This window comes from Acanthaster planci, linkage group LG06 (assembly GCF_054643075.1).
Source record: "Acanthaster planci isolate LZ-2023a linkage group LG06, COTS_SCS, whole genome shotgun sequence".
Lineage (NCBI taxonomy): Eukaryota > Metazoa > Echinodermata > Asteroidea > Valvatida > Acanthasteridae > Acanthaster > Acanthaster planci.
The window spans coordinates 16,862,264-16,875,366 of NC_141782.1; the positions used below are offsets into that span (position 1 = coordinate 16,862,264).

Sequence of the window (13,103 nt, forward strand, 5' to 3'; positions counted from 1 at the left end):
TGGTGATTCATCTTGTCAAACCTATCGACGAGCTGAAGTGGGTCCGTGAATCAATTTAAGACGAGTACTTCTCGCTGAAGCAATGCACGGGCCAGGCTGTATAGCTTTCAGGGGGAAATTACGACATACAACCCTGAATGTCGTCAGATTTGTAAATGAGACATTTTGTAGTTTGCTATTTTTTATTTTTTTTTTGCTATGCAAAGAAAAAACACAGTATACATGTACCATCAAGTGCAGTTTTAGAATTTTTCTTTTCATAAAACAACTTTCGTAAACATTTCATTTCATGAATTGAAGGATTGAGACAAACATTAAGTCATCTTGCTGTTATCAATCAAGAACTGACTTTTGCCATAATTCGGGCAATTTCACTTTGATATCCCGCGTCGGACGAGTTCACAACCATGTCATATAAACACACGGATCTGCCGCAAGAATGATCGCTACATGCGTTGAGCTTGTACGCAAGAACGTTCACGAGGCTGGTTTCCATCGTGACATGCATCTTGACCAGTGGACTTTATCGGATCCCTATCAGAAGTCACCTATATTTTACGGCACCTGAAAAACTTCCACCCTTAAAATCATGTCATTAAAGAGACATTCGATACTTGGATGACATCGCAGTAGTTAGGTTCATTTGGTGTGAACTTTGGATGGTATCCTATTGATGCTACTACGCTCTAATAGGCAATGATATGTAGCCGTCAGGTTGATGAAAGGGCAAATACATGTACTGCATGGTTAATCACGTGGTAACACGAAACCGCGGGACAGACTCTTTAAAGTTCAATTTCCTTCAAAGGATCAAATAACCAATCTTTCTCCATATATAAGGCTCCTTCTTGTAGACGGTGTTTCCCGGCCACACGTACTCGAGCGGTATAGCCCAGGAGCAGGCAAGTTAAGTAATTAATGATGACTCGGCATTGAGAGAACTTTTCATCAAACTCAGTCCCTGTTCCACAGTGAGAGTATCAGTGATGCCCTGGTTACCCGGTCGTGCGTGTACCACATCAGAGGGGAGAAAACACACACCGACGCCTCATCACACCGGCGACCAGCCCGTGTATACACACACTGGCGCGAGGATTCGTGAATGTACACCACGGGACGATGCCGCTCGCCCAAGGTGCTCGACACTCTTTTTCGCTCCCGATTCAAGCCCTCTCAGCGGAATGGTTAATTGAAATTTCAGTTAATGGGGGAACGCTGACAAGGTCTCCAGTGAATCAGGGATCGTGCCTGCTAAGAAATGTTCAGGGCGTGCGCTGAGTGATCTGATGAGCGATGTGGATGGTGTAAAACCATGGATGGAGTTAAAACAACCACGGAAGCCGCATTTTTGACGACTATAGGTGTTTAATTCGCCGGGCCTATATTCTTAATTACATGTAATACGTCAACTGTGTGCACTTTTTACGGTTGGGTTGAAAGAGTGACTGCACTGACAAGCTGCGGCCGAAGAAACAGGTTTTCATATACATATCACTTTATCAAGCAGTGCCGTGAAAGGGTCTTGTTTTGCAAGTGTAGCCTCGTCTTCGTAACAATATGGCGATTCTGTGCAAAAGGTCAGTGCGGTAGGCCTTGCTGTTACCGTAGAGACAACAGTAGGCGTGATACTTAAAATGCCTGACGTATAACTTCATCCACGAATGATCGTGGTGTATATATAGGCTGAAATTACATCAGCCACCCGACGATTCATGTATGGAACCACAAAATGAAATGTGCTTGGTTGTTAGGGAAGCATATACATGACGTCAGTCTTACCATTCATTCCTATTGGAAAACGCCAACTGCTACGATGCGTGTTCAGATTCGCCAATACACAACTTCCGATTCTGGGCTCGGTATTAATACATGACAGCTCACTGTGCAAATGCAGCCATATTAAATCAGTCCCCGGTGAAGGATCACTGCATTCTGAAGCCTGTACTCATTAATTTGACATTATGTGCAGACAGTCAAGCTGCGATTGTGTCTGATTCATCTCTCGCCTGATACATTTCGCCGAATAGGCCACATTAAACACACTAACAGTTCCCTCACGATGAATTAAACGTCTGATCTCTGGTTTTAGTCCACTTTACCAGAGAGCTTTCCAGGTGATTTGGACTTTACAAAAATCAGGTGCCTGATGAAATTCATGCCGTAATGCGCAACTCCGTTGCGATTTTTGGAAAGAAATTTAGCAATGCTAGCTTCAATGTTCCATCGGTTGACGCGTATCGATTATGTATAATAACTTCTCGGATCGGCTTACGAAATCTTGAAGAGCATACGTCAGTGCTGTGGAGCAGCGATACACTATTAAAAACAGCTCTTTTTCCCCCGTTACGAAAGCCCTGTGGTGCCATCAAGTATAAAGTATCAAAAAGTGAACTAAGTATATATTTTCCAAGTTCGTTTTTATGAAGTATATTTCTTCACCTTCATTTTTACGAGATATATTTTTTTCCACAGTTCGTTTGTACGAGATATATATGCTTCAATTTGTTCTTATAGGATCTATTATCAGAAACATTGTGGAAAGGAAGTTGGAAAAAATATATCTCATTAAACGGACTTCAAAAAAAACTCTTCCATCATAGAGACTTAAGTGCACTTCCTTGGCCGCAGCTTCGCTGGGGATCAGCCTCACTGACCGAAGGTGAAAGAGTGTAACAGACACGTTAAAGACCGTTACTGGCTTTTGGAGTTGATTCAACAATCCAGATATTTTCTGAAATGTTTGAAATTCCGAGAGAGGGGAGAAGGAAAACTGGAGGAGCTATTCATGCATATCTGGCTTGGCGTACCTCGCAGTTCTCTGCTGAAATTGATTTAAACGCGTTGCTTGTGTGCAACTATATACCAACTGTTTAATCCCATTTTCGCTGGTCTTGTGGATATATTATCTTGTCTGTTTGTTTCGTGCAACACCGTGGGGCTGACCCCACCCCACCCCCGTCATTAAAAGGCTCTTCTCACGTACACTGTCAGAGATTTTCTTAACTAGGCCCTTTGAAAAGTGGGTATAATGACTATTACAACTTCGAATGTATATGATTGATGCGAAATTGCTATGGCACCATGCATCAAAGTCCATTGTTCACACCCCTTTCAAAGGTAAAAAAAATAACCTGACACAACCAGTCACAACCCCTCAATCCTGTGCTTAAGAACACCCAGGCTTTTCCAACGGGACTGACCAACGTCAATTGCCATAGGACTGTCAAAGCAACTCCCAGTCAACGAGACATAGGCGTCAATGCCATCACCCTTTCCCGCATGATCATGGCGAGAGCCTGCCAGATAACGATCATCTCCGCTCCGTCGGCGCTCTCTGACTGCACAATATTGAATTATGGTTGTTTATTCTCGCTACACTTCCAATGTGCTTTAAGTGCTTAAAATGTAAACCATCGTTGAGGGAAAAAAATCTGGCTCAAACTAAAAAAAAAACACCACAATTTCTCACGATTAACAGAACAGTAATACTAGTCAAATACATCTGCTGCGGCATCATCATCATCATCATCAACAACAACAACTTCTGATGATGGTTTCGGTTGCTTGATAATGATTATTATGGCGATTCCTCTTCATCTCGTTGTGATAAGGTGAAAAGGCCCCACCAGCCACCTTATTAGCGCATATATCATTAATGGTGGAGACAGTAATGAGCTCTAGACCACAAGCCGCGCTAAAATTACCGCCAGAATCTTGATGGCAAAATCATGGCATATAAATTACAGAGTACTCAGGCAGCTTGTCCATGGTTGAGCACAGGACGGCTGAATGGACTTGGCAAGTGCTTTGTTGTCGTTGTGCTGATTTCAAAAGACTGTCGCTGCCATAGACGAGCCAGCGTGAAAATGTCGATGGATTCTGGCTCGCCAACATGACCGATTGTCCAATAACAGTCACAACTGACTGCCCTGAAATTTGTTTGTTAAAATACTAACAGCACCAAACCTGGTATTCGTGCACGAAAAAATGAAAGACGTTTTGGCTCTGAACTCTTTATTGATCTACGTATAGTCTCCATATATTTCATTTGAGCAGTATGGTATAAGCCTAAACGATCGTGCTGGACAAAATAACAAGATTTTGTTTTGCGATTAAGTGATGAAAGACATTTCGCACTCAGCATAGAATCGTTTATCAGTGGAACTTAAACGTTTTCGCTGTAATGTGTTGTAATGTTTGTTTATCATACGGCTACAACGCTACACGCATGAAGTTGTACATCAGACAATCGCTACAATAATTTGTAAGGCTGTTTGCTGCATAGTAAAGATAGTAATTACAGAGAATAACGTAAATATTGACTCGCCCTTCAAGCTGATTAAGAACATGTCAACCGCCATTAACCTGCAGCTGGCTGTTGCTATGGAGAATGAAATTAATGCTGCGACAGCGGGATAGTTGATGCTGTGTGGGTTTACGGTGTATACCACTGCCCAATCAATAATTAGGACCTTCAACAGCGCGCCTTTTTCAGCTACTGCCCTAGACTGGGTACCAGTCCTCTATTGAAGAAACGACTTGGGCACAAAATGAACATGTTTTTTAATATGCATGCAAAAAAAAAAGAATGTAGCTAAACGTTACATCATGGACGTATAAATCAAGACTGAATGGTTTTAGCTACTCTACAGGCAAATGATGTTGTGGCAGTATATTCCATAATAAGATATATAGACCACATGGCGTCGGTCTCTTGTTGTGTCCAAAGTTGACAAAACAGAACTTTCCTGACGACTGTCCAACTGGCAATTTTTTTCATCCCTTGAAAAGAACCCCCGTTACCGCCCCAAAGAAAGGTGGTAGTGCTGTCTGAGATGCTGGCCCGTTCAGTTCCTAATAATGAATAAATAAAAATACTGGCAACATATATCGAAGGGGAGGGGCCACCACCCCTCCACGCACACACAGAGGATACACTAAGAACGTTTGAAGTGAAGACTCAGTGATGGGTTATACATCTCTTTTCCTTATATGTAACTTCGCTTTGCAAACAAAATTAATGTACACAGTGTCTGGTTAATGACTTGGCCACTGGGAAAAATCGTTCTACAGTGCCTTGCTTTGGTCAGACAGCACAGTGGTACCAACAGGGCCCTATCCAAATCAACTGCCTTCGACTGCAATTAACTCTATGGAAAGTGGCTGGACCCATTATAGACTTGTGCGTTATTTCAAGCCGCAGCAAAATAAGTCCGACAAGACATTCCGTTTAACAGGAAATGCCTTCAACCGGCTTCCTATAGGCGCTCGTATAATTTCAAGTCACAGCCATAGCTTGTTGGGACGGCTTTGCGTATTGCCAGCAATGGCGTATTTCACCTATTGTTCCAACAAGATGGCGGGAACAGGGGAACGCATGCTTTTGCACATAGGGATCACTACGCGTGTTATTTGTTCTTTATTTTATAGAACCAAGGCTTCCGCTACTAAAGCTGAATCAACGCATGATCTGTCATGGGGATGCAGTTTCCAGAACAAAACATCTTAAATATAGAACGTAAGTGACCAATTGGCCGAAAAAAATTGCAAAATCGATGTCGAATTCTTGGCATACACCGGCACACAGGAGCATGTGCATCCGACTAGCGGATGCCCGTATGTCGACTAACGGATTTTCTAAAAGGTTCACGAGCGATCGTAAATGTCACAAGAAAACGACGCCCGATGGTATGAAAACCATTTTCTATATAACTGAAGTGAAAAACATAGGCATAAGATTTGACAGAGAGAAATATCTTTCATAATGGAATCGAATTCTGAGCGCGCTCAAGGGGAAAACAAAATCAATCAAAATTGCTGCAGACTACACTTATCGACTTGTGTTTAGAACAAAAAAAAAGGTTTTTGAGAGGCGTTTGCGATGGGATGGATTACTTGGGAATAGCTAAGTCCCTGAAATTTGAGTAATTGGTACCGTTTTCCCCAAGATATGGAGAATTGAAGGAAATATATGAATGGTGAGGCCGTCAATGCAAGCCCACGAAATTGATCGGGGAGAGCAGGACGCGAATTGAAAAGACCTCGTGTTGTGTACACCGTGAACCACGATGCGAGAAACTGCGTGGGATCGGCCGATCGCAAGCACGTTCTTTTTCCAATGTAGCAAATTACCGTGTCGAGAGGAGGGACGGTGGTGCCTCGCGCAATGTCGCTGTATCGAGTCTGTTTTTTTTCTCTCGCGCATAAATACAGTTATCTTATTTTAACCCTGGACATTGGTCAGCGCTGATGTGCTCTGTAGCTATGAAAGCACTGTCAGTCTCAATCAAGCACCGTACGGGTGATTCCTCGACCTGTCCCGATTAAACGCCCAAAAGATATAAGTTCACTTAAGCTGTCGTTTGTTATGGATCCCGTCCGACTAAATACTCACGATCCTTGCCACAGTTGAAGGTTTAAAATGTAGCTTATGGCCAAAATATGTATGCTCACAACAACACTTCAAAGCAATAATGGTAAATTGAAATAGACTGAAAAAAATTGCTTCAAACAAAATCGAAATTTTGCCGAACACATTTTCCCCCAGTTCAAAAAAGTTTGTTGAGCAAAAACGAAAACCAGTCAATCCCAATGAACCTGTCGTCATTTTTGCCACGACAAAAAAAGCAGCTGATATTTTCTGCTAACATTTTTAGGACGAGAATACCCGAAATGCTTCATTTTACGTGAAATTATCCCGTCTGACAAGCTTTTTTTTAATGCCGATATAATCTTTGCCATGGTGAAGTGCAGTTATTCCCAAAGCAGGTCTGGGCGATGGACAAGCTTTTGCCCGTATTTTGGGAAAAAGATTGAACCAAAAACTCTGAACAAGGACAAATTAACGTCGATAGGGTTACTCTCGCGTCACAACAGCTAGAATGGGTAAATACATTTTCTCACACTCCAGCTTATGCTTCAAATATATATACAGTGCACCCCCGAAATCGTGTATCGTTTGTCCTTTTCAAACATAAAATGTCAACTGACGGGATTTATACACTAAGTTACAAGGTTTTAATGGTGAAACTTTGGGCCTAGTGGTGCTTTATATTTCATCTCACTTGCTCTTTCGGGGGATGGGATTCTTTTATTGATGAAAAAGGACAGTCGTTTTTATAAAAAACATTCCATCTTCTCAATCCACGGCCTGTATATGCTTTACTGTGCAGAGATAAATTTCCCGGTGAACGCTCACACTCAAGTGGGATTTTGCGCGACTTTCTTGTCTGATCTTACATTTCGCGTTTACAATAATGATTTTTAGTCGTGGAGTTGCTGACAGCGCTGTGCACTGAAACATACTGAGGTGTATAATTTTTTTTCCCTGAAAAGTGGCAGTAACCCGATTTCGAATTCTTCTGCAAATACCTGAGCATAATCTATAGATTGCCACAAGCACAAACGTTGAAGTTAAAAGCATAGGAACATATAAGTTTTGAATACCGCCAGTTGACATTTCATGTTTTAAATGTGCGATATTTTTGTTTGTACATTTCCTGGTGGGATACACTCTAAACGAAGGTGGCTATAATTTACAGCATTATTTCAAAAGATGCCGGAGCTCTGCACCATCGAAACGGACATGCTATCATATTATCGAATCTGGTGACCACTTAAATATTAATGCAATATCGTAGGGATAATAGCAACATGTTACTATGGTGAAAGGACAGTAGTGGGCTGGAAAGGAATTGATGAGGAGAGTAGACAGATGGGTGGGTGTTAACAGCATCATCTCGGAAAATGAAATGAAGTGTGGACAGGTAGCCTATACAAAAGAGATTGATAGTTTGAGACACACGATTAAGGACAGACCAACATAAGAAAGTACCCGGGGTGTAGTGAAGTCTTCCTTCACTGGATCAAATATCACAAAATCCACTTTTTGTATAAAATACGAGTAGACCACTTTCGATTGTCAGGAGGGCCTGGGCGAAATCCCGTCCTTTCCTCTGCATTAGTTTTTGCTCAGTATCAAAGCATTGCATTTCTTCCTCTCTGATTTTGTAAAGTATTTTCTTTAGGAAACATGGAAAACAATTTGACCCAGTTTGGATATACCGTTGTCATAAAATTCCGGTTTCCAAGTGGGGTGTTGAAACATGTGAAATGCTGGTGACATGAACTACAGAAGCTCCGTTCGAATCAGCACTATCTCTGTATTTCTAATAGACGATACTGGGCTGGCAAGATTCGAAGAAGATGCATAATAATCCAACAAGAAGAACAAAACATTGCAAGGTTTAGTTCAGTATCATCAGCACGCTGAAGAATATGACGGGAGGAGTGACCATTGCAATTTTTCATTATAAATTTAAGAAGTACAAACTCCTTTTATCTGGAATGATAGGATATATGATGATAAATGTTACATACACAAAATACCCTGCAAAGGAAGTGATGTTACTTCAATAAACACTACTCTATACCTAGGGTGTTAGTTTAAGTGTTTATAGCTTAGCTGTCAAATCTGAGCAAGTCTGAATACTCGAGAAAAAAAAACCAAGTCGCCTATATAACACAAACGGCCGCTCACAGTGAGGGCTACGAAAAGAAGAGTCTGGAAAGATGGGCACTGCGGAAAAGAAGACAATTGTATATCGGTACCTTCAAAGTGAAAAGGTACATTCACATTAAGCTTGAACTCTGCTGGTTCGTGTAATACACATCAGATAAACAGGGTGAAAGTGAGGCATTCAACAGGATTCAAGGATTTCAAATACGACCGTTTCACAATAGTGCGCCTCCAAGAGTTTGCAACGTGTTGGCCAATCACAATGAGCGAAATTTGTCGACCGAATGCGCGTTTGGAAAGGGTCGACAGATTTCGCGCGTTGTGATTGGCCAACGCGTTGCAAAGTCTTGGTGGCACACTATTACGGATCGCCCGTATTAGTTAATTAAACACTCCGCAATCAAATAACGTCCTTATGAGAGTGCTCAAAGGACTTCTCAGTCATTTGAAGCAAGATATGGGACGGAGAGAACCCCCCCGCCTTTGTGTTGGTCATTGTTTGATCGGAATCTCAGGAATTCTTTACAGACTTCTACATAGGAGGGATGTGTTAGGTAACAATAGTCTAGAGTGTGTATAGTGATTGGACAGGTAAGGGGGGTACCCCTCCGTCCCATATCTTGCCTGGTATATTCTCAGTCGATCCTAGTTTGCAGCTTGATGCAACCGAAAGTAAAGCCCTGCATCATTGCTTATTTCTCTCACTTACCTTGTCCGCTGGAGACGTCTGATTCCAAAGAATGACTTGGTACCGCACATCCGGCCACCACACAGACAAACAATACTAAATGTGGTTCGAAAAAGCGATACACGGTCGGTTCCATAGTTTGTCAGTGTCTAATAATGGCTAATACTAATCGGACAACCTCAGCTGTACACGTTAAACGTACAGGCCATGAACCAAAGGAGCGCAAGAACTTCTTCAGATGACTATACTGTACGCAGAGCACGTGGTTGACTCCTCTTGAACCGTACAACACTGAGCAACCAACCACCGCGGTGTACCTGTGCTCCCTCGGACCAACTTGTTTTGAAATCTCGATCCTTTCCCCGGGGCACGTTATAATCACTTGCCCTCCCTCTCGCGTGAGGTAGGCGCAGAATTGCAAATCCGCGACCAATGTGATTGGGATGTCACTGGAAACTTATCCAGGAATCTCGCGATGACGACGAGCAAGCTAGACACATGGACGACGCTTGGCGCGGCTGGTTGTAAGGTCTAGTGTTGTTATTGTCACAATGACGGAAATTCTGTGTTATGTCCTCTCGAAAATGACATACCAGTATTTCTCTCACTTCACAAAGAAACGCTGTAGGGAAAGTATTGACGCAGATGCATTGCTTTACTGCATATTCTGAAGTAGGAACTCTGCCAGTTAACCTAAGTGCACCTGCGTCGACTTTCATGAAAAGGTGAACCCAAAACAAAATGACAATGTCCGCTGTTGATAGCTATCACGAGCATCGATAGTCCATACGAACGCAGTTTCCACATCCATTTCCGCGACGAAGTCCAAATCTCACTACTCATCAACTACGGCTGTATCTTGTCCAGAAAGTTGCAAGGACCGGTTTTCAATTCTGTCGCACACAGAAAAGTGCAGCCAGTACTAATTTGCTGGCTTTGCCACGGGCATGTAGATCTTCGTTCGGTGATAGCGTCGCAGCGCGTTCCAAGGCGACCCGAGGCTCTGGATGGTATATCGAGAGTGTCTTGTTCAGCACCTGCTGCCTTACACTCCTTGGTTTATCGTGAAGACGTCGTTTTGTGCGATTCGCACACAGCGCTTGATGGAGCGCGTGCCTGGCTGAAAGACTGAACTATTACCTTTCGGACTTTCCCTTTTAATTAGCCGCTGTGCGTATGCACGATATGTCCACGGGTACTCCTCTTTCGCACACACATGCATAGTACAGACAACGGTGATGCATCGCATCATCATCGCATCGTCATGGGCATCTTGAACAAAGGCAGGTGGTTAGCAACTGCCTCTGCACGCGGTCGCTATACTGACCGGCAAAGGATCTGAGCACGGGCTCTTGGTCTGAGTAGGGAGGCGCGTGCTGTGTTGGTCTAGTCTCTTATTTAACTATGTGTGTTGGCTGCCGCCCGACATGCACGGTGTGCCGAAGCTACAGGAGAAGATTACAGAGATCCAAACAGGAAGCCTTGCCTATCATAGAATGACAGCGGCATGGATGGAGCTGCCAGTAGGCCTAACTACAACTTTAATTTGGCAGGATGCATGCCAAGTACAAGTGGGCGTAATGCTCAGGATTTATTCACAAACACGCTTTCTTTATATTCGCTTCGAGCTATCTTTCCCAAAAAGTACCACATTGAGCAAAAACTCCCCATTAAAATTATTGCTCGTTGTGTTGCCAAGAGCGAGTTGTTCCAGGTACCCACGAGACTATAAATTGTGTATAGACAGTTGCATGTAAACAGAGTCCCAGTAATTTGACACAATATCGTCATTTCGAATACTGGCTCATTATCATTATTATGACTAGCGACTGTGCAATGCGGATTCCATCGGGAATACAGAACCTCGCTAGATGCATTTGTCTTGAAATACGAATAAAATGGCCCTATTTTTAACATCAAGTCATTGTGTTGCAAATGCAGCTTTTCAATTTTTAAGTGGCGTGCAGGCTGCGCAATTTTAAAGTAATCTGCCTTTCATCTCTGTTCACAATACACGACCTGGCATTTGCCTCTCGTTTGTCATCTTAACAATGTGTAATTTTTGCTCCACGCTTTCGCTCGTCGCTTCCACTCGTGAAGAGAGCTTTTAGCGCCTAAACTGGGCTGTCTCTCCATATTTTTTTCTATCGAGATAGAATATAAAGGATGCTCCAGTGGTACCGACGGCTTTTCCCTGCTGTGTCACACATCTGTGTCGGTGAGTGGGGGTGAAGTGGGGATGACCTATCAGAGGGGGTTATGCCTCTGCCCGTAGACCTCATGCTGGACAGTAGTGTTTAGAAATATGGCGGAGGGCCATATTGTTACGAATTGATTAGGAGGGACTATATTTGAGGACTCTTGAATATCTACCTGAAAGTTAATTACGAAACGTTTTGATTGGTGTCCGCCATCCCTGAGTTGTGACAACTCAGTCAGTGACTCGACTCGAGTTAATGACTTTAGTTGAGTCCGACTTGAGTCACAACTTTTAGCGAGTCGACATGACTCCAGTCCCAACGAGTAAAGGACTTCACTGTGGGCAAATGACTCTACTCCAGTCCCTCATCAGAAGATTCAACTCGAGTGAAAGCTAAGACTCGAGTCTACCAAATAAAAGCAAACTTTATTACAATGACTTACTATGTCAGTTAATGTTTTCGTCATGTCACCAATACGGTATCCTATGTATGATATATACATGTGTATGTTTAGCACCCGTCTGTTATACGTCCTGCATGGTACAACAGACCGCATTGGGCGCGACTCGCAGAAATGTTACCTTCAGATTGGGTATTTCTGAAGTTCAGAATAATGGATGTACTTACAGACGTTTGAGTATACAGTTTTCCGTGGTTTAAATTGTGCCACTCCCTTATTTTCATTGGAAGTAAATATAGTGTGACCACAGAAGCCCTGATATGAATTAAAAACGCCAAAATGGCTCCCTTTCTTATGTTTATTCAATGTATTGTGCTCCATTATTAATTTTATGACGTGAATTGACTCCAGCTAGATACTTCAATCGACTGGACTAAACATTGTGACTCGACTCGACTTCTTTACATCATGACTCGACTTATTCACAAAATTCAGTGACTCGTTACAGCTCTGTCTCAGCCACCTCCAAAAATAATATTGGTTAAGAAGGATATGTGCATTTGTTCCGATGCTGTGAAATTCACTGGTGCAAGCCAAACTGAACCCAACCAACCCAACCCAACCCTACCCCCACCACAACCCAACCTACCCCTCCCAACCCTACCCAACCAGAGCAAGCCAAACCAAACCCAACCCGAACCGACCCAGCCCAACCCAATCAACCCAACCAACCTCACCCCACCCCTCCCAATCCAACCCAAACCAACCCAACCCGAAAGCAAGCCAAACCAAATACAACCTGAACTGACCCGACCCAACCCATTCCAAACCAGATGGCATCTCAGTGTCTGTTACTCTCGACACGATAGGTCCACGTAGCCCACATCTTGATACTAGACGCGGTTCAACAAAGAAATATGGGCCTGTCCCTCCTACTCGAAGGTGCCAAACAAAAGGAATTGGCTATCTAAGTTTGCTGTCTTACGTTGAGAGATCGATGAAGCACAGACGAAAAGAAAATTCAGGAGAAGGAAATGGCTAAATTATGGCATTTTATGTGGTGCTAGAATGGACGAATAACATTGAGGTTCTTTCATAAAATGACACCACAGCACTGCTCAAGAAAGAAGTTCAGATTCACATTACAATTAAAACACTCCAAGGCACCAACTTGGCTGTAGAAAGGACAAATTATAAATAAAAGTGGGACAGTTGGGATTGTATCCTTCATGACTGGTTTTGTGATAAACAAATGGGGGGTGGGTGATGAGATAACAACTGTTTCAAAGAATAACC

General features: G+C 42.9%; 1 protein-coding gene across 1 annotated transcript in view; it reads right to left on the reverse strand.

Annotated features, from left to right (window-relative positions):
• LOC110982203 (scavenger receptor cysteine-rich domain-containing protein DMBT1-like) overlaps window positions 1-10,872 on the reverse strand; it is a 38,963-nt gene extending 28,091 nt beyond the window's left edge. Inside the window, exon 1 of the mRNA XM_022240460.2 lies at window positions 9,228-10,872. Coding sequence (XP_022096152.2) covers window positions 9,228-9,342 — 115 coding nt within the window. The 5' untranslated portion in view covers window positions 9,343-10,872. The remainder of the gene's footprint in view (window positions 1-9,227) is intronic.
• Window positions 10,873-13,103: the final 2,231 nt, after the last annotated feature.